Genomic DNA, 27,776 nt, shown 5'->3' with positions numbered 1-27,776 from the left:
CAACTTACATCTTTTCAGTTTTCATTAGATATACGGGTTTCAAATACTGATCAAATTAGTTAAGAGATACAAATGAAGTACTGAACTCACCGCCAATACAATCCTTGAAGGGCTATAGCTAGCGAAATATAGCACAGTCAGTGCACCGCCTATCAACTGTTATTATTTCTAACTTTCGTCGTTACTCTTTAAATACACGTAGTTTTCTTATTGCCTCATGATAGTGAAAAATTAAGTGAAATTTTTCAGTTTAACATTCCATGATTTGATTATGCCTTCAAGGCTAAGGGAGATGATAATGAACGAAATGGTGGAATGAAGTAAGTGAAAGGAAATGATACTATGTGAGGAAACCGACACAATGGTGGTTGTTCACTACAGGGCACCTTGGCGCAAGTTGGGATCGAACTAGAAACTCCACATACCAGAAGTGAAGTCTCTATCACTGAGCCACCGTGGCGAGAAGGTGGAAATTTATTTGTGGCAAACTTACTCCTCCTTCGCCGCCCCAGTGGGTGGAGTGGGGGCAATTTTGAAAAGTCAAATGAGGATCTCCATTTCTTAGTGCAGATTCGGATTTTACGGGGGGAAAATAAGTAAATTTTATTCGAAACTTTTTTTTTCAATTCGTAACAGATGATGCTGTAACCAGTGAAAACTAGTTTCACCAAGATTTCTTTAATTTAGAACTACACGTTTCATTCCAGAATAAATCTGCGTCAAACATTAACAGTTTTGTCTTAAACGTTTTCTCGACTTATGGAAGTTGGCGTAAAGCACTGCCATATTTCAATGACCTGAAATCACGCCAAATGCAGAGCGAACTTTCACCAGCACCATCTATTACGAATCAAAAGAAAAATGTTCCGAATAAAATTAACTCAATTTTCCCCGTAGAATCCGAATCTGGAATAGAAAATGGGTATCACCATTCAAGTTTTCGAAGTTGCCCACACTCCAGAGGTGGCTAATTTTATCACAGATGAGTTTCCCTTTCCAAAATAATAACTTTTTATTCCGGACATTTTTTCATCCGATGCTTACTTCTCAAGATATATTATGGAATTTCAAGTTATTAAAAAGCTCACCTTTATATACATACATACATACATACATACATATATATATATATATATATATATATATATATATATATATATATATATATATATATATAATACATTATAATTTGGTTAGTGCACTAACAAGTAAGTCAAACATGTTTCTTATATAGGAATCTTATCCCGTAATCTTCTACGATGAATATTATTATATATTCCAACCGATCGATGTTTAAGGTTATTCATTACGTCCAAATAGTTTGTGTCTAAAACGGTAGATGGCGCCACCGTCACCAATGTTAACATATGCAACTAATAAAATTAAAACAATCAAAAATAAAATGAACAATTCAAAAATTAAGCAAAAACGGATATAATCTGGTTAATGGACGTTACAAAATCTAGGGAATGGTACGTGTCGATTTCACTTATTGTTATTAGTTTCATTGTTAGAGGCCACCATTGTTAAGTAAACAATCAACTTTATCTGCCGTACATTTTACCAGAAACTGACCAAACTTTACACACCCATTTAAGATTGAAATATCTAGGGAATGGTACGTGTCGATTTCACATATTGTTGTTAGTTTCATTGTTGAAGACCACCATTGTTAAATAAACAATCAACTTTATGTTCCACACTTTCTAAAACAAACTGACCAAACTTGGCACACCCATCCGATTAGCACAGATACATCTAGCGAATGGTACCTGTCGAATGTTCGACAGGTTTCATTGTTCGAGGAAACCATTGTTAAACAATTGCTGGATTTTTCCATTGTTAAATAAACAATTAACTTTATCTGCCATACTTTATACTACAAACTAACCAAACTTGGCATACTCATTTACAATTGAGACATCTATGGAACCGTACGTGTCTATTTCACTTATTGTTGTTAGTTTCATTGTTAGAGGACATCATTGTTAAATAAAGAATCAACTTTATCTGCCACACTTTCTACCAGAAACTGACAAAACCTTGCACACTCATTTAAGACTGAAATATCTACGGAAAGATATGTGTCGGTTTCTCATATTGTTGTTAGTTTCATTGTTCAAGACCATCATTGTTAAATACACAAACGTTGGATTTCTACATTGTTAAATAAACGATCATCTTCATCTGCCATACTTTCTAACACAAACTGACCAAACTTGGCGCACCCATCGGATTACCACAGAGATATATACTGAATGCTACCAATCAATTTCTCATATTGTTGTTAGCTTCATTCTTCGAGGCCACCATTGTTAAACAATCGTTGGATTTCTCCATTATTAAATAAACAATCAACTTTATCTGCCATACTTTCTACCACAAACTGACCAAACTTGCACAATCATTTACGATTGAGATGTCGATGGAACGGTACGTGCCGATTTCACTTATTGTTTTTAGTTTCATTCTTAGAGGCCACCATTTTTAAAAAACAATCAACTTTATCTGCCACACTTTCTACCAGAAACTGACCAAACTTTGCACACGCATTTAAGATTGAAGTATCTAGGGAATGGTACGTGTCGATTTCACATATTGTTGTTCTTTCATTGTTAGATGCCACCATTGTTAAATAAACAATCAAGTTTTTCTGCCACACTTTCTACCACAAACTAACCAAAATTTGCAAAATCATTTAAGATTAAGATATCTATAGAATGGTATGGGTCGATTTCACATATTGTTGTTTGTTTCATTGTTAGAGGCCACCATTGTTAAACAAACAATCAACATTAATGGCCATACGTTCTACCAGAAACTGACCAAACTTTGCACACCCATTTAAAGTTGAAATATCTACGGAATGCTATGTGTCGACTTCACATATTGTTGTTAGTTTCATTGTTGTAAGACACTATTGTTAAATACATAATCGTTGGATTTCTTCATTATTAAACAACAATCAACTTTATCTGCCATATTTTCTACCACAAACTAACCAAACTTGCACAATCATTTACGATTGAGATGTCGATGGAACGGTACGTGCCGATTTCACTTATTGTTGTTACTTTCATTCTTAGAGGCCACCATTTTTAAAAAACAATCAACTTTGTCTGCCACACTTTCTACCAGAAACTGACCAAACTTTGCACACGCATTTAAGATTGAAGTATCTAGGGAATGATACGTGTCGATTTCACATATTGTTGTTCTTTCATTGTTAGATGCCACCATTGTTAAATAATCAAGTTTTTCTGCCACACTTTCTTCCACAAACTAACCAAACTTGCACAATCATTTACGATTGAGATATCTATGGAATGGTATGGGTCGATTTCACATATTGTTGTTAGTTTCATTGTTAGAGGACACAATTTTAAGTTAAGAATCAACTTTTTCTGCCGTACTTTCTACCACAAACTGACCAAACTTTATACATCCCTTTAAGATTGAGGTATCTAAAGAATAGTACGTGTCGATTCCACATATTCTTGTTAGTTTCATTACTGAAGGCCTACATTGTTAAGTAAACAGTCAACTTTATCTAACACACTTTCTAACACAAACTGATAAAACTTGGCACACCCATCGGATTACCACAGAGATATCTACTGAATGGTACCAATCAATTTCACATGTTGTTAGTTTCACTGTTCGAGGCCACCATTTTAAAACAATCGTTGGATTTCTCCATTATTAAATAAACTATCAACTTTATCTGCCATACTTTATACTACAAACTAACCAAACGTGGCATACTTATTTACGATTGAGATATCTATGGAATGGTACGTGTCGATTTCATTTATTGTTGTTAGTTTTATTGTTAGAGACCGCCATTTTTAAATAAACAATCAACTATATCTGCCATACTTTCTACCAGAAACTGACCAAATTTTGCATACCCCTTGAAAGTTGAAATATCTACGGAATGCTATGTGTCGATTTCACATGTTGTTGTTAGGTTCATGATTGATGGCCACCATTTTTAAATACAGAATCGTTGGATTTCTCCAGTGTTAAGTATACAGTCAACTTTTGTCTGCCATATTTTCTACCAGAAACTAACCAAACGTGGCACACTCATTTACGATTGAGATATCAATGGAATGGTTCGTGCCGATTTCACATATTGTTATTAGTTTCATTGTTGAAGGCCACCGTTGTTAAGTAAACAATCAACTTTATCTTTCGTACTTTCTACGAGAAAATGAAGAAACTTTGCACACCCATTTAAGATTGCAGTATCTAGGGAATGGTACGTGTGGATTCCACATATTGTTGTTAGTTTCATTGTTGAAGGCCACTATTCTTAAATAAACAATCAACTTTATCTGCCATACTTTCTAAAACAAACTGACCAAATTTGGCACACCCATCGGATTTGCACAGAGATATCTACTAGTCGATTTCACATATTGTTTTTAGTTTCATTGTTCGAGGCCACCAATATTAAATAAACAATCGTTGGATTTCCCCATGGTTAAATAAACAATCAACTTTATCTGCCACACTTTCAACCACAAACTAACCAAACTTGGCACACTCATTTAGGATTGAGATATCTATGGAATGGTACGTGTCGATTTCACTTATTGTTGTTAGTTTCATTGTTAGAGGCCAGGTTTGTTAAATGAACAATCAACTATATGTGCCATACTTTCTACCAGAAATTGGCCAAACCTTGCACACACGTTTAAGATTGAAATATCTAGGGAAACATATGTGTCGATTTCTCATATTGTTGTTAGTTTCATTGTAAAGTTCACCATTGTTCAATAAACATTCGTTGGATTTCTCCATTGTTAAATAAACGATCAACTTTATCTGCCATACTTTCTACCACAAACTAAGCAAACTTTGCACACTCATGAACGATTGAGATATCTATGGAATGGTATGTGTCGATTTCACATATTGTTGTTCTTTCATTGTTGAAGGCCACCATTGTTAAATAAACAATCGTTGAATTTCTAAATTGTTACCTAAACAATCAACTTTATCTTACACTCTTTCTACCACAATTAACCAAATTTGGCGCACTCATTTACAATTCAGACATCTATGGAACAGTACGTGTCGATTTCACTTATTGTTGTTAATTTCATTGTTAGAGGCCACCATTATTAAATAAAGAATCAACTTTATATGCCATACTTTCTAGCAGAAGCTGACCAAACCTTACACACTCATTTAAGATTGAAATATCTAGGGAAAGATATGTGTCGATTTCTCATATTGTTGTTAGCTTCATTGTTGAAGACCACCATTGTTAAATACACAATCCTTGGATTTCTACATTGTGAAATAAACGATCAACTTTATCTGCCATACTTTCTACCACAGACTAACCAAACTTTGCACACCCATTTAAGATTGAAATATGTAGGAAATAGTACGTGTTGATTTCACATATTGTTCTTAGTTTCATTGTTGGAGGCCACCATTGTTAAATAAAGAATCAACTTTATTTGCTATATTTTGTACCAGAAACTGACCAAACTTGGCACACCAATCGAATTACCACTGAGATATCTAGGGAATGGTACTTGTCGATTTCACATATTATTGTTAGTTTTATCGTTTAAGGCCACAATTGTTCAATAAATAATTGTTGAATTTCTCCATTGTTAAATAAACAATCAACTTTATCTGCCATACTTTTTACCACAGATTAACCAAACTTAGCACACTCCTTTACGATTTAGATATCTATGAAATGGTACTTGTCGATTTCACTTGTTGTTAGTTGCATTGTTAGAGGCCACCATTGTTAAATAAACAATAAACTTTATCTGTCATACTTTCTACCAGAAACTGACCAAACTTTGCGTACCTATGTAAGATTGAAATATCTATCCTATGGTTCATGTCGATTTCACATATTGTTTTAATTACGTTGTTGGAGACTACCATTGTTAAATAAACGATTCACTTTATTTTCCATACTTTTTACCACAAGCTGGCCAAACTTGTCATATTTACAATTCAGATATCTAGAGTGGTACATGTCGATTTCTCATATTGTTGTTAGTTTCATTGTTGGAGGCCTCCATTTTTAAATAAACAGTAAACTATTTTCCATACTTGCTACCAGAAACTAAGCAAACTTTGCTTACCTATTTACGATTGAAATATCTATGGAATGATACATGTCGATTATCAAGGGCTAACAAGCTCTAGCCAAATTGTGTGTAATACATCAGTATGCGTTGGGATCAAACGATAATTATTCGTGATCAAACGAGCTGGACAAATTCCGATTGAATTTGTTTTCATGGTGGCTGTGGTGGAGGGGCTAACAGGTCATCGGTAAATGTTATTGTTCGGAAAATGGAATAGTAAATATATATATATATTTCATTCAGAACTTTGTTGCGCCAGAACTTGTTTATAGCCAGTGTGAACTAGTTGTGTGCCTCCAGATTTTTTTTTTTTTTTTGTCTCAGGTGGAGCGGGATGGCCCCCTACAGCGTTCCTAGAATTACACTCTAAAAGCCCACAGTGTTCCTAGAATTGCACTCTAAAAGCCCCTCCCATACAACTGACCTGTGCTTCCCAGCAGACACCTCACATTTGAACTCTGTTGAGATTCTATGTAAGTTTGTCGGCTGTACGTACAAATTCAGAGAATAAACATGTATTAGGGAATGAGAAGTTCTCGAAATAAATTTGCAAGCTGAATATTTTTTTCGCGACATAAGTGAAGAGTAATTATATACCCTTGAAGAGTACCCTGGAGAGTAAGAAAGCTCTAAGCAAAATAATCATTGAATAAATAGCAATGTAATCACAGTAATGTGTATATATGGCATGTTGTATTTCTACCAGATTGTCAGAGCACTAATTATCTCATTTTTTGATGTGAGCGATCTCGCTATCGAATTTCCAGAAGAACATTAAAAAAAAGTTGTATTTAGGTCTATTCCATTTTAAACAAACGAAATACGTTGCGTAAAAGAATTTTCCATGTTAAAATATTTGATGGGTAGAGTAGTTTGTGTGGGATTTGATTGTTATTGCATGTATCTATTGCATGCTGAATGGGTAGCTGGGAAAGCAGCCAGGATATTCATTCTGACGGTTGCAAGCCCGTGAAAATACAGAGCAACAGTTACTCCAAGGGAGTAGATAATAGATAAAAATTCTTAAAACAACCGTGGGGGAGAGAGTCGAAAATTTGGGCCAGAATCACCTGTATACAGCTCTCATTGTTGAGACACTAAAATTTTTCAATTACTCGTATACGGAAGATAAACATTACGAAACTATTTTTATTTATTTATTTATTTACTTATTCCTCGGGGGGTAGTCTATCTCAGAAAATTACGATTAGCATAATTCTATGTTTCAGGAGTGCACTTCGAACCCACCCCCCAGAGGCGGTTTTTTGGGCGGGCGAACTATACCTTGTCCGCAGGTCCACACATTAATTAAAGTATATGTAACACACATGTACGTGTGTGTGTATGTATATATATATGTGTGTATATATGTATGCTAAATGTAAAATATTTTTGAACCAATGTTTCCAATCCAAATAATAGAGCCCCACGGCTCCAACTCGCCAAGGTATCCATAAGAACAAATTCCGCCTGTGTCACCTTCTACACATCAGTGACTATGCCCATAGTATATTCTATGATAACAATTGAATGAATGTGCTTTTCAAGTTTCACTTTCTTGGAAAGAGAATGCGTAAGACTCTCTTAGTGTTCCAACGAGACGGGACTCGACTCTTTGAAGCGAGACACGATACAATACGAAACTTTTTGTGAAATGTCTCGTCTCGTGTCTCGAAAAATACAAACACAGTTTCTGAATTTGCTTAAAAATTTATTAACCCGGAATAAATTATTTGCCTTCGAAATGTATACCATCTTTTATTATTTCAAATGATCCAAATGATTCAATGTTTCAAATCCTACAAAGAACAGGGAATACCTAAAGAATTTTTTAAAAATGATTCTTACAAACAGCTTTCACTTCCATTTTTCAATCGATTCAAGTTTAATTATTTTGTGATAGTGCTCTAGATACAAATGTAAAGCGTTCATTGAGATCAGTGTTTCAGAAGATTTTATTCCGGGGGCTGGTGGAGATATCTACGTATAAAAATCCTGTTATAGAAGTACAAGTAGAAGTGGCAATTTTATCAGTAACTAACTATTGTTTCATTGTCTTTCTCGTTCCGAACCAAGACAGAAATGTGTCAGCCTTTCTCGATACTGAGTTTTGAAAAGATGCTGATTTGACAACAAAATTTATCTTTTTTATTGTTTAATGATGTTATTCGAAGCTAAACCATTTTTTAAATGGGAAAGTTACATAGGCCTCCTTATTTGTTGAAGTGGCGCCAGGGGTTCTGAAAAAAGGATATCAGAATAAATGGGGAAATCTTGCCTTTCGACTGTACTGACGGTATTGACAAATGTTCCTATCGAAGTAATTACTGGTTCAGTCGAATCTAAGCAGCCGTTGCTGGAAGATTGCAGTCGTGTTGTGTGTTGTGCTACCAAACAAAACTTGGTTAAAAGTTGTAATTTTAACCACTTGGTATAACAGCTCTTTTTGTGGGCCTCAGCCTTTCTGGTGTTGCCACGAGACGAGACAGAACCATTCGATATGAGACGAGACGACACAGCCAGAAATCTCGTCTTGTCTCGTGGCAACACTAGACTCTCTAGATATGTCAGTAAAAGGAATGACAACGTTCCTCACGGAGCACGTGTTAGCTCTCAGCCTCTTTCTTTCACTGATGTTTGTTTACATAGTAGATGAATATATAGAGAGTAACAAAAGGATGAGATATGCAGATTCTCCTGAAACCACATTAAAATTGTAGCAGTATTTGGAGCTTGTTATAAATGGATGTACCGGGGAACTAAAATAATTCTTGGAATTGACCATACAGTATTGATATAAAAAAAAACATGGAAACAAGTAAAGACAAAGAACTGAAATCGTGAGTTTGTTTTCAAAATACAGAAATCTCAAAGGAATATCTGTTTAGCCGACTTTAATTGTAAACGAATTTTGAATAAATTTGCATTCCCTGAATTCTTATACATAAAAAATAAAAATTTTTCTTTTAGCGTACGAATGAGAGGCTTTAGGAAATTAGGCCAAGATAATTAAAATGATACTGTCCTTTACAAAATGTAAGGGGAAGACCATGATCGAAAAAGCATCAGTCAAACTATAAAGGTCAATGGTAGCTTTTGTCATTTCTTACGACCACTATATGCACCTTATTGCGAAAAATTTATTCGTATTATAAAACCGCTATCGTTCAATAAAGTCAAATTTAATAGATCTTAAAGATGAAATTGTCATTACCTCTGTCGCATAATATATTCTAGCTTTGGGACCTATGTCATTATATGACTTTCACGATAAGTGACAAGAAGAATATAAATCCCAAGTTCAAAACGTAAGGAAAGAAACCGGCTGTTCGCCCTTCAAATTATGAAAAATGTACCAAAATGGTTGAAATTATGATTTTGTATTTCTTTACGAGAGAGAAGAATAAAAATAAAAATTGGAGCAATTGTGTATGTATAAGGCCACTATCTTCTTCAAGTTACTAAACTAACTTCAAGTGTTTCAACCATTTTTGACACATATCTCGAAAACTTTTAGTGATATTATAGGCAAGAATACGTGGTTGATAATGAGCTTTTTAATTATGTCACAATACTTTTGAACTTTACCTTATGAGAAATGGCATATTCCAAAAATAATTCAGTACCACCCTAACCTGAATTTTACCAAAAGATTAGCGAAAGTGATACGGTGTGCGTCGTCCAGAGTTTAATTCCCGGTGTGGCACTCAAACATTGCTGTGTTGACCAAACATCGAGAGAAAAGTTGGGAAATTAAAAGATAGCGGACTTCAATCTAGACAGCCGGCTACGTTGGGTGTAGTTGTGCTGACCACTAACATAAGCCCGCTGCAGACTCAGATCACAAGGGACTGTTGCGCCAGGAGTTTATATATATTATATATGTATATATTGGTGTTATTATTTTACCTTACCTCTCAGTAGCGTAAGTAAGGACGAATGGGCCTCCCCGCAAAAATGTTAAACGGACCCCCTCTATCCACATCCATGAGTCACGTAAAATTTACAGAGAACAGTTTTGACTTTCTATGTTCTATCAGTGAGTCACAACTTGCTCATATGCAAAAAAAGCACATTATTATTATTATTATTATTATTATTATTATTAGACCTATTATTATTATTGTGCTATAGTTTTCGTCTATTCTTCTGTACCAACCTCGAGAGTCTACGACATTTTTAATGAGATGTAGTCGCCCCACTTTTTGTTGTTTGGTTCGATGCTGGTTTCACTGTCCTTTTCCCATCTTTGAAATACATAAGCACTGCAGATCGCGAAAACTCGACAAGTCGCGCTGTTTCCGAAATGAAGCTCCCAGCCATTTAGTCACCCTGATATATCGTCGTCCTTCCCCATTCAAGGCACAAGCACCACACTGACTAATCGAGTGAGATTCTTGTCGTGTTTGGCGCGCGGTTGTGATATGCCTTGTAGCTCTTATCTCAGCCCGATGATTTCGTTCAAAAAGTAGCGAGTGGTCATAATGTTTTCGCTGGTCAGTATAAGTTTTGTTGGCATTTAATTTACTAAATAATCGCTCAGGTGCAGTGTGCGAATTGAAAAATTTTCCCAGGGGGGGATGAATTTCACCCATATGCGCACCCAGCCCTCCCACACACACACACACACACACACACACACACATATATATATATATATATATATATATATATATATATATATATATATATATATATATATATATATATATATATATATATATATATATACTAACAAGTACAAAACAGTTGAGATGTGAGATCTTTCACAAATTTTCACTCAAGTAATATTTAGGTTAGCTACGCAAAGTAAGAATTGTTCCCTTTTTCTATCTTATCTTTATGTCCATTTAAAAATACTCCAGAGGGGGAAAAAGTTATCCCTGCCAGGGATAAAATTTTTCTTCTCCAGGGTGGGAAAGATTTTTGTCAGGGGGGGAAATCCCTGGCATCCCCCCCGCCAATTCGCACCCTGCTCAGGTGTTACCGTCTTCACAGGTAAAAATGATATATAGTTGAAACATCACATAATTTTTAACATCCTAACATTATAAAGTTTAACTTCGAAACTGAAATGGGCCTCTTTCTGTTCTGGGCCTCTCAATGTTGCGGGCCCTGCAGGCCCTTTAGTTGCGCCACAGCATTCTCTCTACTCAGAAGGATAGGGACAAATAGAAAAATCAAAATTCATTCTGTCCATTTTTCAAGCATCATACACTTCATGAAAAAAAAATCATATAATACTGATATGTAAGAAAATATTGGTATTGTTTGCTTTCTGTATACAAAGAACCATTTAGGTTTTTTATCTCATATTCTGGTAATAATCGAAAAAAAAAAGAAAAGAGCTTCATGTGATAAACGGACGAAAGAAAATTTGTCAACGCGATGCGAATGACGCTCTTTGCAACCTAATTCACGTTTTTCGTACAAAAACTCTATTCCTACCTGCAAAAAGAAAAGATTTCTGTTACCCGTCAATGGTTGAGATTTTGCCCTGCGGCTGAACAACACGGCTTGTAAAAATAGACTCTGAGTGACTGCAGGTGCACGAAGGAGAAAAAAAAAACTGTTGGATTCCTCTCCCCGCCCACTTCAATTGTGGATATCCTGGACACATTTAAACTGAGCGGTACGATCTTTCAGTTCTTCCCAGTAGAGGTACCAGCAGTGATTGCTAAATGAAAAAGTGAGCATCTGGTGGCGAAAAGGCGAAGTGCTCGGACAAGGGGGTGGGCATAGTAACCTTAAATCCCTATATGTGGAATGCTGCCAAATTAAACACTGCTGTCACTTAATGTTTAAATTCAACCCTTGTTCTGGAAAGTTTATGCCTAAAGATGTGTAATAAAGTATTTACAGTCTTAACTTTTGTTTTTATTGATGTAGTTAGTAATGATTATATCTCAATTTTTCTCAAAGTTTCCAATTTCAGTATTCAATAGAGGTTTTTGTTCTTGTACTTTACGTTTAAGAAAAAACGTCTTACGCCTACGCCCTGAAGTCTTACTCCTAAGTGCTCGTGGGAAGATCAAATATCGGCTAAAAACATACGAAATGAACATTATTCGAGTTGTTAATTATGTTGCCAGAAATAGAAATAGTACCTCACAGCTGGGCAATACAAACTCTGAAAACAGAACATACATACTACTGTAACCAGATTAGTCGAAACTATCATGGAAATCTGGAGAACTAACGCAATGATACAGACCCAGAAGGGAAACATTCCCACGCAAGAAATAGATATAAGGTGTGGTATATAAAAATAAGATTCACTTAGCGTCCTATGGTTCTACGAGGGTTTAACTTTAATAGTGACAACACTGTTTTAGAGACGCAACGGAATCAAATAATGTCCCTCGTACAAGATGTTAGTTACATACCAACCTTACCTCAGCACAAATGAACTCTCCCTTCCGAAGTCATGCGCAAGAGCAGTACACAAGAAGAAGAGTGCCTCGTGTAGCGGGCGGTTTATATTACATACACACGTATGTGGGCAATGTAAGGGAAGGTTATTGTCACGGTGTTTTCCAATCAAGAACAACGAAGTTGTATAAAAATTGAAGAGCCAGATGCCGCACAACAACACGAGAGTGTCATCAAGGTCTTCAAGAGGCTTGCAGGGAATCTACTTTGCCTTACAGATCAGTGACAAGGTGGGTACAAGTCTTCAAGGAGGGAAGCCAAAATATGGAAGACATGCAACGCCTGGTAGTCTCCGTATCACTGAATAAGACGTGAATGCTCTTACCGCGTTACTGGGTACTGATCAATGTCATACTATTCGTGAGCTGGCCCAAGAAATAGGATCAGCGGATATGACTATTCTGTACATTCTGAAGGAACGATTTGGCATGAGAAAAACTGATCACAATGGGTTCTGCATGAGTTGACGGAAATGCAGAAATGCTTATGATACGACGGTGCTGATAGCTACTTGAAACGTTACGAGCGGGAAGAGAGACTTTCTTATGTCGTATCATTACGCTGGATGAAATATGAGCAAATCGTACGAGTCAAAATTGAAATGCCAATCAAACGAATAGCATCATTAAGGGTCACCACGAAAATTCAAAGTTCGTCAGAACTCCAGCAATGTGGAATTTATGGTAATTCTCGTGTATGATACACAGTGGGCCAGGAATCCCGAAAACCTAGTCAAAATCCCAAAAATGAAAGTTCATGGAAAGGTCCATCACCTAACACATATGATATCCAGGAAGGTCCAAATCGTATATAGTTATTAGTGAACATATGTTCACTGTTTTGGTAAGCCAAAACGGAACTTTATAAATGATCTGTATTCATGTATATTTTCTATGATAGAGAAGGTTAAGTTTGCGATATTTTTAGGGATATTAGCGTCATATCCACGAGTGGGTAACTATTGTTTATTCCATCTGTGAATATTATAATTCAATGATAAACATCTAGATATGACGGGATTTGTAATTTTTTTAACTCTTGTATATCAAGAAAAAAAACACATTTTTATGGTTTCTTAGGTTTTTAATCCGGGAAAAGCGAATACAAGACTTTTTTTTCTTTCTTTCTTTTCTAATGTGGTACTTGAATTATTTGTTTCTGGAAGAGCGAACCAATTTTGTCCGTTTAGATTGTAAGTGCATATTTACTGTGGATAATGTGTGGAATTTTCTAACCAAAATACATCACATTAATAGCAAGTGTGTTCTCTTTTCAGAGCAATGCCACATAAAAATAACTAGAAGAAAGCTGTTTGAGTTTCTGAAGAATGCAGAAGAGAACAGAGAAGCCAAAAAGCAGCAGCTCCTGCGTTTCGTGGAAGGTGAAATATCAGGTGGAGAGACTTTATGTAGTGCTGACCAAGAAAACAGTAGTCGCCTTTTACTATCAGATGTTCCAGAAGCTCGACAAATGCAATCGCGAATACGGTAAAGTAGTATGCAGAAGAGTCGAACGCCCAGGCTGACTTTGCAGAAAGTAGTGAAAGATCAAAAAGGAGAAAGACTGTCAAACGCTCGATTCAGTCAGCTGAGAGTCTAAACAGTTGCTTATGCAGCCGCGATGAAGTACAAAGAGCAAAGAGAATTTGACAAGTCAAAAGTACTACAAGAAATACGGCAAGTCCAACTAGAGCGACCAAGATTAGGAAGTCCTGGACACAATCCGAAAGACACAGTGCAATGTCGTACGATTCAGAAGATATTGTTTTCGGAAACGAATCAAATTAAACATTAGTGCCAGCTTCTTAGGAGTGAAGCGAAGAAACTGGGCCATGATATTTATCCCGCTTATAATCGCGTGCGGGACGCAAAGAACAAGTGCTACTCAGAGGGTATATAAGTGACTGAGTCTTGTCGGAAGTACCACATCAGAGTCTCCTAGATCACACTGTGAAAAGACTCTTCCAGGTTCAAGAGCCAGTCTTGGAGAGCATGCCACGTAAGTACCGTATGTATCTAACTTTGATCAGCAAATGGGGCTGTGATAGGTCTCGTGGCCAGGCCCAATGCAAACAGTCAGGCAGCAAGGGTGGGTTTCAGGATTCAGACATTTTCTTCATTTCATGTGTGCATTGCAGCTGTTCTTTGAGAAGGAAGGTGTAGTTGTGGTGTGATAGAATCCCCACCCATCTTTACCAAGATTATGCAGCCCAGTTCGGCTCCAATTCAAGAAAGAAACCGAGGGCCCGGCATGAGAAGATGTCCAGCGAGTACAAGAACAAATATCAGCCTTAACACCAAGTAAGCTGTTCGTTGAAGATATGGCGATTCAAGTTCTACACAGCCTCCGTGCTTCTACATGCCGGCATCAGTTCATAAGATTCTTGTTCATGGTCAGTGCATCATCGCCCATGGCCTCTGCGATAGTTTGCGATCTTCCGAGACATAATAATGTATGACAAATATGACTTCATTTGTTGCTGTTTTCACATCCGATTGTTCTCTAATATCTATACCCATATTACACATGTATACATATTTTTGCAATGTGTGTCCACCATATTGGATCCGCCATTTTAAATTTCCCTTTCGGTATCAAATTCGCACTGAGCGACCTTCTAAACCTACGTATAGCAAGTTTCATAGAAATTAAAACACGACTTCGTATTTTGGCCAAATATTAGTGGTTCATGGCCAATTGTGGGATGGTGTAATCCTAACGCACCACTCCCGTACATCACGCTATCGCAGTATTTTTGTTCTTTTCTGGAACACAACTTGTGACCAGTCTTGAGAAAGAAGCGGCGACACTTTTTGCAGAACCTACCCATCAGTTTGCTAGACAACATTCGGGTGCATAAAGCGCAAGGTGTGATTGATTCTTCGATCAATAAGACTGCTGCAGTCATCAAAAATGCGGGAAAATTTTTGGTGTTCTTTCCCCTCAAGCGACCGGAATGCACAAACTAGCCAAATACAATTGTTTCACCTTTGAATGATGTGGCATCTGGCGAATCTCATGTCACGGCTGGACATAAAAATAAATACTCTTTCCACCACAAAACTTTTTCCAGTATCTTCTGTAGAATCGAGTGAAATTCGTTTTTCTGCATTTTAAAACGAAATGTCCCAAACATTCACATGCAATTTCTCTTGAAACTTATGCCGTTCTTCCATGAATAATCCTGTCGTTTCATGAGTCATAATACCAAGGAATAAAACGTACATGGATCAGTGGCGTAATTTCAGATTTTGTCAGAGGGGGAAGCAAGATTGTTCACCGACATGGGAGGTTCACGTTTTTTTATTAGTATATGAGTATACAGTTTATTAGAAAAGCACGTGTTTTTTAGACTTCTTCCCTAAATGATGCCTCTGACATATGACAGATATTGGAGAATATGATTAAAACCTTTTCTTCAGCTATATTCCGTATGGTTGTGCACAAACACCCGACATTTGCTTCTAATTACAAACATCGATTATGTGCGTCTTACTACGGAGTACTATAGCTGCAGACGACGAAGACAACAGCGCGACACCATTGGTCATGTGACGACGAAGAAACAACAGCGCCACTGCCTCGCTTGAAGCACCTATATAAGCGAGATGATTTCAATAACAGACAGTCTCGACTGGTCAAATTCCCTTCCTTGTCTTGCAGTGTAGCCTTGAAAGTACCTCACCTCAACCTAAAGCCTCTAGCATGCAGTGGAGCTCTTGGCTTCCTTTTCCTTTTGGTTTGCAGTGGAGCCTTGTGGGAACTAGTGGCGGGCACAAAAACCGGATTTTCGGTTTTTAGAAAAACCGAAACCGGTTTTTGAAAATGTTCAAAAAACCTGTTTCGGCTTTCTTCAAAACCGGTTCGGTTTTCTCCGAAACCGGTTATCTCCAAAACCGGTTCGGTTTTTCACCTGATCCGATTCCGTTTTTTATCAAAATTTGTTCTATTTCTGACCAGAATGGTGTTTCGTTGTTCTCCGGAAACCGAATCCATTCCCACAGAAATAGTTTTATGTGTTTTCGAAAAGTTTTCACCGAAACCAGTTTCGGTGAAAACCGAACCGGTTTTGGAGAAACCGAAATATCGGTTTTTCGGGTTTTGGTTTTTATAGAAACCGGTTTTCGGTTTTTATAAAAAACCGGTTTTGCCCATCCCTAGTGGGAACCTTTATCTCTCTCTCTGCTTGCAGAGGAGTATTGGGATATTCTTAATCACAACACCGACATAGCCTGCAGTGCAGATTTGTCGGGACTCTAACCCCTCTCTGCTTGCAGTGGAGCACTGTGTGTCCTACCCTACATTATGTAGCTTGCTTAGTGAGGATTCCTTCCCGAAACCGTCAGGTCGAGCGGACATCTACTTTAACTCAAACATTGGAGACTTTGTATCTTTTTTATATTATAGTAGAATTTTGTAATAAAATCTGGTAGTGAAAGAAAACGATTTCGGCCTATAAGTTGCTCTATCTATGCTCTATCTACACCTGCACAAGCAGATCTTTACAATACTGATATTATTTAAAATATGTACTGTAGAGAAGGTATAACTGACTACGCCAATTAATTGATTGATTTTCGCTTTATTCTAAATCTTTATGCAAAGCAGAAGTTACAAAAAGCGGACTGGTTACCTTGAAAAAGATTATAGCGGATACAGAATATTTTGCTCATATTAATATTGCGTAATTTTTGTTTTGCAATTAAAACAATAAAATAAAAATTAAAAAAAAAACGCAATGTTAACGTGAGAAAAACTTCTCATATTACATAATTTGTGTAAAAATGCAGTTTTTAACATTTTATTATAGATAACGTTTAAGTATTTAATTAAAACCTGAAGCTTGCTGTAAACAAATTAATACTTATAATTACAAGTTACCTCTGAGAAAAGTACCAATTCCAAGTTCCTGCTCCAATTCAATTCTCCATTCTTCAAGGTGAGAAAACAAAGAAATGTCACTGTAATTTTCACGACGTCCAGACTCATCTGAAGGAAAAATAAATAAACAAATTACTTAATTTGGTATTTATATTTTACCTTAATCTTAACATTTAAGCTTAAAATCGGGGTATATTTGAAATATTTTTTTAAAGATAATTATCTATCTGTGTTTACCTGTAGTGAGTACACTCATTCGACAGATAGTAAATCCACTTTGATGCCAAATGAGTTGAATTTTTCAGTACAAATTAAAATATGAGGAAATAAATCAATAACATCCAAACATATACAAAGCGTTATTTACATGTTTACTAGCATACTTTGTAGCTATTTAAAATTCAATTCACAAGAAAGGCGACAAAACTGATTATAATACATAATTGTTGATGCATATCCTTTTTGTCAACATCCTGTAATATCCTCTCAAACATTCTGTTCCAAATTAGCAAAAAGATTGGATACTTACCAATAAATCTTCCCTTGAGGAAACTACGCACTCTCCACACGCATCGGAACACTAAGCTAGTTCCGTCTTTAGTGGTAAGAAAAAAAAAAAAAAAAAAAAAAAACTACAAACGGATGAGAGAAAAACGGTTTGGAAAAAGGAATACATACCACAGAATAGATCCAGAATCACTATTCAGATTTAAAGCTGATTTGTATTTGTGAATAAAGATTGATTCTTGAAGAAAAAAAAATTACAGAATACAAAGCAGGTTTTAATGTGATAGGTTCAGCAAAAACAAAGAAACAACGGGAGATTAAAGAATCATTCTTTATTCACAAATATAAACCAGCTTTAAATCTGGATTTTGGCAACATTGATAGAATCTAGTTACCTAACTTTGATATATATTTTGGATCTGGCAATAGCGACGATCTGGCATAGACATCACGCTTCCTTCAACTCTGCTCATTCTTTTGCACTGTGCTCTGTTCGTGGTACTGGCATCCTTCACGTTATATTCATCTATTCTGTGATATGTATTCCTTTTTCCAAACCCTTTTTCTTTCATCCGTTTTTATCCTTTTTACCTTGCCACTGAAGATGAAACTAGCTTGGTGTTCCATACGTGTGGAGAGTGCTTCGTTTCCTAATAGAAGAATTTATTGGTAAATAACAAATTTTTTGCTAATCTGAATCATCCTCTCATATCAGTGTGGATTTAGGTGAAATCGAGAAATTATCGACTAGATGAAAATAATACTTTTTTTTTTTTTTTTTTTTGTATTTCTAGACGCTGAATAGTTTCCAATATTTCGGATATATAAGCAAGAATCCATTTGCAAGGACCAAAGAGACTTAAAACATATTTTACAGTAAGAGTTTCAACTGCCTGTAACTCTAATATCAGTGGACCTTTTAAATTTCTATACGAGGTAACGTATTTTTCCGATGTAATGTATTCGTTGAGCAACTAACTATTATGTGAAGGTTTCACAATACTATTTGTTCTCCCGTAAAATTATGTTAAGTATAAAGTGCACGTAACGCATTTATTAACCAATTACATTTTTCTGTCTTACAGGTATATGTAAGTCTTCATGTTTTCTGGTTATCTTCTTGGCATAGTTCTCTGTCTCCATTAACCAACAAATAAGGAATTTATGCGAAGCTAAAGGTTTGCCAAATCATATTTTTACACCCATAGGTGATTCCATAAGTTTTACAAGTTTCCATAAATGACCACAACATATACCAAGACAATTCTAAGTAACAAAAAATCGAATTATAATATCTCAAATTGTTATTATTTTGAACTTCTCCTATTATATGTATTTGCAATAAAATATGTTACAAGAGTAAACTGAATATGGGTTTTATACATTGAGTGCTCACTGAATTGCAACCACCCCTTCACACAAGAAAGTGTGCCCAGCAACCGAGCTGATTACATGACCACTCCGACTGGTAGTATTGCAAAGAAAGAACACACTCGAGGCTATATATTGGCAGATAGCACACTGTTATAATCGAAGGTGGGCAGGATTTATCCGCATTCCAATAGGGCATGATTGTGGGTAGCCGTGAAACAGTTGCGTCAATAACCCATACAGGAGTACTTGTCGGATGCACCCGTTCCTGGGTAGTGAAGGTATACAAAGAGTGAGAAGAAAATAGGGTAAGGAACTGCAGGGGCGTACGGAAGTTTAAAACGTGGGGCGGGCATCGCGTCAAACAGCTCATGATAGCCAAACAAACAATCAGTATCCGGGAATTATAGGACTAATACACTGGTGGATGCACAACATCCATATCCCACGCAACTATACGGTGTACACTAGCATGTGTGAAATTCCACAGCAGACGACTCACTAGTCACCCACTCCTTACGACTTGTCATCGCCCATTTTGTCGCGCTCGGGCACAGGAACACGCTAATTGAATCGTGGATGATTGGAAAAGGGTGTGTTGGTCCGATAAATCCCGGTTTGTGCTACCCCTCTCGGACGAGCGTATGCATGTGTGGCGCCAACAGTACGAAGCCATGGACCCATCATGCACAGTGTATACATGCTATACAGGCAAGTAGGGACGGCTGTATAGTTTGGGAATGCTTCTGTTGGCATAGACTGGGACCGTTAATGTGCATGGACTACAGGAGACATCCATTGTATACCTGCAGGTGTTACGGGATCACGTATACTCTACAATGCAACACTTCTACCCACACGAAGACGGCATCTTCCAGGACGACAATGCACGGTGTCACCAAGCCAAGACTGTACTTGCTTGACTTAAGAAACATTTCACGTAGCTGCAGCATATGAATTGACCCTTTCACTCACCTGATCTTAATCCTATAGAACATTTACGTAATGTTGTGGAACAAGCTCTTCGCATCATGAACCCTGCACCGACATCTGTGGGCTCATTGTGGGATGCCATCAGGAATATATGGTGTCAGATCCCCATAGAAACATATCAGCAACTGCTAGAATCCATACCAAGCCGTGTGTAGGCCGTCCTCTGAGCAAAAGGTGGACCAACAAAATATTAGGTAAGTCGTCGCAATTCAGTGAGCACTCAGTGTACTAGGAATCACCCGCAAAGATAGAAAAACAAGTACTTGGATCACAAAGATGACAGGAGAGACAGATATTGTCATGAAAATAAAGGTATTGAAATTGTAGTAAGGTGGATCTATTACAAGGAAAAATTATGTCCAAAAGCAAGTAATGAGGTACATAATGCTCTCGAAATTTCACATATTGGCAGACAGCACACTGTTCAATGAACTGTAAATGCTTTATTTCTTTTAAGAACTATATATACTCAATATTCACAATGTACTTACTTAATTGCCACGTAGAACCGACAATATTCTCTTCTTCATCCAGTCCAGCGATTGTTGTATCATCATCTGCAGCAAACTCCTTTTCTAACAAAAATTTTGCCAAATGGTCCGTGCCAATGCATTCACTCTAGAATAATAAAATAGTTCTCTTTACATTACAGTACCTGTATTACAACAATAAAATCTTAGCCTACTTATACACAGAATATCTGAAAAATCGTGCTACATTAAAAACTATACTTTGGAGTGTTGACACTGTGAGAAGTCCAAAGTATCTTATATCGCAGTGCAAGGAGTCCACACCTTATTATATTGCAATATTAGAAGCAAAGAGTATTTTATATTGCAGTATAAGTCCAGAACATCTTATATTGTAGTACGAGAAGTTCAGATTATCTTACATTGCAGCGTAAGAAGTACAGAGTATCATATATTGCACAAATATTAATCGACACGCGCAAGTGAACATCTATGTAATAGAGTGTACTTTTCGTACACATTACGATCCCTAACCTTAATTTTCAATCTAACCATCCACCTAGGCTCCCTAATTTAAAGGTATTTACCGTTCGACACAAGACTTTTATACTAATCGGCTAAGTATTGAACATATCGCCGTTGATTTCGATGGAAGCAAATTGTATGCGCGGAGTTTATAACTCAGTTGCAAGGAGACGCAGGTTGCTGCAAATCGTACTCTTTTGGGCCACTAAAACTAGTACGACGACAGAGAGTACAAAATGAATACGTATTACAATCTTAAGCATGCGGAAAAATAAAAATTTTAGTAGATTTTGTGAAGTTCTCTTTATTATTATTATTATTATTATTATTATTATTATTATTATTATTATTATTATTATTATTACTTTTATTAACGATTAGGGTTGTTGAACAGAAACAGTTGAGTAACTCTGTCCACTTTAGTCATTTCCATATTAATTTCTGTATGATATTCGGTAACTATTTTGAAGTCAATTAGTCATATACTTTCAATATTTAAATAAGGAAACGTAATATTCATACGTCTTTTCAACAGTTTTCCTCTTCTATTTACCATATTGCTCAGTACCTTTCACAGGGGCTTCCCCATGCAGAGGGTTCACCGGATTCGGATCCTCCAAAGCTGCGTAATTCGGTTTTTCTGAGAGTGTAGGTGAAAGTGGTTAACAATTAGTTATCTTTTCGGACGCAGAATAACACTAGTTCATACTATACAGAATCATATAATATTAGACCAAGACCACCGCCCAAAACTTTGGACCTCTCCTAATAAAAAAATTCTGGGTGCGCGCCTATTTAATACCCGGAAAGAAGATACAGGCAATATACTCGACAGCTGAGCTGCATTACAGGACTTTCTGAGCAAGAAAATAGTTTTGTTTGAAATGTTCATTTCACTTCAGTTGTATTTAATCTTGCTTTACGTTTCTTAAGCAAGCACTAAAACAAATTTACTACTACAGTTGTGAAACGAAATGAAAGTTTTGAGTTTTACGTCCCACGGTTATGCCGGTTAGGCTAAGGGAGACGGTGAAGATGAGAAATGAATGAAATGGTGGAATGAAGGAAGTGGGGGGAAACGGGAGAACCCCGAGAAAACCCACGCACACGGTGTTTGTCCACCACAAAGTTCACTTGGCGAGAGCAGGGTTTGAACCCGGAACCCCATACACCAGAGGTGAACGCTCTACCACTGAGCCACCGCGGCCCCACTACTACAGTTGTCTTCATAATACTCAACTACAGATTGAGATGTCTAACTGTAACCCCTGCGCGGCACGTTGCTTACGACACAATATTTCGAACAACATTAAAAATGAATTGACAGTTCAAAAGCGCGTGCAAAGTTGTGTTCAGAAGGGAATATACATCACAGGGATTATTAAGGTTACCTAGAAAAGGGTCAATCGTAAATAATAATGGTAATTGCAAGTGAGGGTTTTCTTTGAACAACAACATTCCAATGTTACAGCCTTGTAACATGTGTCCAGAAGTATATGACATTTTACGTGGAAGAAAGTGATCTGTGTGTGAGTGATTTTCAATGTCGTTTTCTTATGTGTAGTAACTATGTCTGAAGTGGCTGATTCAAATGTCAACTCGTTTCTTATTTTCTGGCCCGTGTAGCAATAGTCACTCTCGCCTTCGGTGTAGGTGGTCCCGGGCTAGATTCCAGGTGGGGACACTCGGTCAAAAAACTAGGTGTCTACTATTTCAGACAAATAAAATTCCCTGACTTTTCCAGGTTTTCCAGACCAAAACAGAAAAATTTCCAGACTATATTTTAGTGTAGTTAAGTAACCGCTAATCTCTAAACACTTGTCGTTCTATAATATCTGTTCTCTTATATGCGACAGCTGTTATAAAAACATGAACAATGGTTAAATAAGTACTTATTTATTCCTAGCAAGAACAATATTGTTAAATACATTGTATTTTTTTAATGGCCTCCCATCTCCTCTTATAGGCACCTCTCTCCGCTCGTTGTTTCAATACAACTAATATATATATAAACTGGACTATTCAAATTATTTAACTCTACTAGTTTTTATATTATTCCAGGACATGAAGCAAAGCTAATACATACACGATAATACACACAGATATATGGATACTAGCAAGAATATGCTGGCGAGATACGAATACTGACAAACATTGTGATTTTAGTATTCTAGATCATAAAAGTATTTTGTATTTATTATTTCTATGTAGAATAGTAAATACAGAATATTTTAAAATACAGAACACTAAAATCTATATGAGATTTCCAATTATGATCACAATACTAATTTTCTCGTAAGATTTTTCATGTGCTCATTAATTTCGTTGATTCTTTTTGCAGCCTTCTCCAGGATTTTTTCCTACTTATTCTTCAGTTCTTTCAAATCTGCAGCTGCTCTCTTTTTTACTTTCGAACAATTTTTCACTGCCTCAGTTGTTGTCTGCTTCCTTCTGAGGGCCTCTTTCTATTTGGCATTTTCATTTCTTGCTGTCTGAATTAACTGTTTTGAGATTGGTATTGCCTGAACACCTCCGTGGAACGTAACAGCGTCATTGCGAAACTGAAGACTCTTAGATTATCCACAAGATGCATTTTATTCAATGAAAAACTGCGTTTAACGGAAGCGTTTCCATGTGATAACATTAGAATTTTCTTAATGATCGCTGAAAACCTGTTGCTGGTGTTACTGTTGACAAAAATGAAGAACAACAAATGATCTAAACGATCCTCAGTCACGTCAAAATTCTTCATTCTTGTGATAACTGAATCTTGAGTACAAATTTCACTATAGAGTCGTTTTACTTCATCAGCAGCAGGACCACACAAATGATGATTCTCTACAAGCACTTCCAATGTTACGGTTATTTATTCCTCCCCAGGTCTCGTTTAAAACTGAATCGGGAGAGAGGCATGAAGCACCGTAAGTAAGTCTGCATTTCAATGGCAATTTACACAGAATCTTCTTACAAAACCTATTAAAATATGCAAACAATCCCTTTAAAAACGAAGGATATCCAGTTCAGATAACTTTTGTGATTTTAATGCTGTGTGTGTTGCAAATACGACATCAACCTGCTTAGCTGAACATAGATCCTTACTACCATCTTCTAGGCACACTTTCATAAAATCTTCAGGACTTGCTGCTTCAACCACAATGGATATTTTTAACAAATCTAATCATATGGGACTTCAGAAGTTTAAATATTTCACCATAAAGAAAAGGTAGCATTGCTAAGTCAAACTGAAATTTCGTACGAAAAGGTTGAATGTTTGCAGCAACGGGTTGGAAGAAAGCTAATTTAGTTTTCAGACATGATTTAACGATTTTAAAGCTGTCACAAGATGGTTCTCGATTACTACCTGAAACTGAATCGACCCTTCAAATGTGGTAATAATCAATAAGCTCTGTTTACTACATTCACGTTTTCTACAAAAATATGAGTACTTGCTAGAAAAACAAACTGATCTTATTAAAAGGTTACAAGCATACCAAAAATCTTTACAGAAATTGCCTTCAAAACAATAATAAACATCACAAAAGACACGCGGAACGCTAAACTGTACTGAAAATGGAATACGGAGGAAATGGAATAGTTTTTTTTTTTTTTTTTTTTTTAATCTAACTAATGTAGGTACGCATTATATTATAAATTAATCATACATAGTTACGCTCCAACTTATTGCTACATTAAAATCAACAAGATCAGAACAAGTGTTATTTAGGACTTTATTGGGGGTCACCGGTTGCAATAAACTAGCAACATCCCTGGATATGAGGATCAATTTTTAAAGTGGAGATCAGAAACCACAATCTTCAAAGGCAAGGGTTTCCAACTTCTTTTATAAGACCTTTACTGTATGGTGACTTCTGCTGTAGCGAAAATTTGTTTTCCAAACATTGTATAGAGAAAATGTAAAAGCAATGAAATAAACTTAACTTTAGCAAAAATTTCCAGAACATAGAGAAAATTCCCTGACTTTTTCAGGTTTTCCATGTTTTCCAGACTAGTAGACACCCTGAAAAAGTGTAAAAAGCTTTTTCTGGCCAGCCATTCTCAATGAGGTTTTCCTGAGTTTTCCTCATTCACACCAGGCAAATGCCGGAATGGTACCTAACTTATAGGTCTCAGGCCGCTTCCTTCCTTACCTTTCCCCGGATAGTATACTCGCCGAGGGATGTCATCCCTCATATGTGACAGACTAAATGGCCTAAGATGCCGAAAACCCAGAAATCTACATCCTAAATCCCAAAATCGTTTCTTATTTTGATCCGAATATAGGACAAAAAGGCTATTATCTTTCAAAACATTGACGAAAATACTCGTACTTTAGAAAGCTGGTTTATTCGTTACAAACTAAAACTAAACACAGGAAAGTCTACAGCATTAAATTTACATGGCATTGGTTAATTAGAGCTTAGCATCTCTTTCAGCAGCATGGCTGTATGAGACATGGACCTATATCTTAACGTGGATCTGAATCACATGAGTTCCAACCGGGAATCAAACCCGGGTCTGCCTTGCCACAGATGTGTACACTAACCACATATTTACGAGGGAACTTATCACTATTCAAAACAAATATTGCAAACGTATCAATATAATGTTAAATAGTAGTTAAAAATACATATTCAAACTTATAGTAATAATAATAATAATAATAATAATAATAATAATAATAATAATAATAATAATAATAATAATAATAATAATAATAATAATAATAAACAATATAATCTTTGGCTCAAGGATTCAATAAAATGCTTTATGGATTAAAATTAATCGAAACTGTTCAATAATAGACAAAATTCGTAACTTATATTCTGGATTTTATCCTCTACTTACGAATGAAATAATGTAGATAAATCTCCTAAGGCAACATGTTGTTCGTTTTCAGAAAAGGATCTAGACATATAAAAGATATCAAGTAAAGTCAACTAAAGACCAGTTCTCAAAGCACTATCTCTACCTTTTGTTTATGTATTTTCTACGTTGGACTTCATTAAAACCAACATTGTTATTCGTGATAATCTAGACGCCGTTTTTGATTAACACTAGACAAGTTAAAAATAGTGACCCCAGAAGTTGGTTGAAAACAAAAGCAGAGGAGTAAACAATAACCTATTTCTGTGTCTCGTAACGAATTTCTTGTTAATCTGTTTTCATCATATCGGACCGCGCTAGGTCCTTTCTCAACACCTGCTACAGTTGTGAACATGATTTACTTACATTGCTGAAATTGTTGTCCTATAAAATTATGAAAAATGTAGGATCATCTGAAAATTAATAAAACTCCCCTCTTTCAATTTAAGAATTTGTCGTTCAAGTTTTTGTACATCTTCTTATATTAATGATGAAGAAATGTGAGTGTTCCTTTTAAAGGATTCCTACGAATATTGGTCCATGTCTTGGAAATCACTGTAAGTTTTTCTACTTTAAAAAAATGACACTTAAAAAATAAGTGCTTCTCATTGCGAAAATCACTTTTTCCAGATGTGATATTTGAAATTAAATTATTTGCTTTTGCACATATGTTAACTTCCTGTGGCAAGTTTTAAAATTTCAGTAACGTCATCTGTTCATTCTTGTTCCAGTTGCATAAACTGCGTTGAGAAGACAACCAAGTATGTAATGCCGGATTAAACGGTGTAAGCAGATTTAGAAAACTAATAACAATTTCTTTTATTAAATAATTAATATGTAAAAAATTTCATGTAGATTTTTAACGTAAAATTAAAAATAAAATAAAATAAAATAAAATAAAATGTGCAAATATTATGCTCTTTCTTTTCTTTTCTGAGGAATAGTTAAATTTCGAATACCTATGTATTATATCTTCAAAAAGTAATTTTCGCAATGTCAAGCAGTTGTTTTAAATGTCATAAAACATTAAGCGAAAAACTCAAAGTGATTTTAAAGATAAAAAGCAATATTCTCAAGGATTCATTAAAAAGTACAGCCATTTTTTTTTTTTTTTTCCAGAGCTGTGCAAATCATTAACGACAAATTCTTAAAGTGAAGGCGTGGGTGTTTCATAACCAGTACGAGAATCAGTCAATGTTTTTGCACTCAAATACAAATACTATAGCTAGTTAGATGAAAGTTTTATATGCGAAATTATATAATGTCTCATGAGATTAATTAGGAACTTTTATGATTCTAAGTTCAAAATCACTGAAGGTATGGCGTCCGGAAGTAGTAAACCTGTCGGACTGTCAAAAGTGGAATGTCGATCAGCCATAAAGTCATCAGAAGGTGACGAAAGCTAAGGAGATCTACGAAGAGAAAACTGTTGATGGTGACATGTGCCCATCCTTAAGCACCATTAAAAAATTGAAGAAACAGCTAGAAAGCAAAAGTTTGGGTTTGGAGAACGAATCAAGAGACGGTAAACCTTGTTGAGTGATGGACAACGACATGATTCGACAAATAGAACGACTGGTGCTGGACAACAGACGAATAATTA

The 27,776-nt window shown here is 36.0% G+C and overlaps 1 protein-coding gene across 2 annotated transcripts in view; it reads right to left on the bottom strand.

Moving 5' to 3' along the window:
- The window catches only part of LOC145674992 (uncharacterized), a 51,283-nt gene that overhangs the window by 4,572 nt on the left and 18,935 nt on the right, over positions 1 to 27,776 (bottom strand). Inside the window, exons 3-4 of one of the 2 annotated variants that reach the window (XM_081745332.1) lie at positions 20,807 to 20,933; positions 17,445 to 17,552 (exon numbers count right to left, since the gene is read on the bottom strand). In XM_081745332.1, coding sequence (XP_081601458.1) covers positions 17,445 to 17,552; positions 20,807 to 20,933 — 235 coding nt within the window. Of the gene's footprint in view, positions 1 to 17,444; positions 17,553 to 20,800; positions 20,934 to 27,776 lie in introns of those variants that run through there. The other variant, XR_014129094.1, reaches the window with a different exon arrangement.

This window comes from Thermobia domestica, chromosome 18 (assembly GCF_964235325.1).
Source record: "Thermobia domestica chromosome 18, izTheDome1.hap1.1, whole genome shotgun sequence".
Classification (NCBI taxonomy): Eukaryota; Metazoa; Arthropoda; class Insecta; order Zygentoma; family Lepismatidae; genus Thermobia; species Thermobia domestica.
Note: the sequence above shows the minus strand (reverse complement) of the source record. Positions and strands in the feature narration are given on the sequence as shown.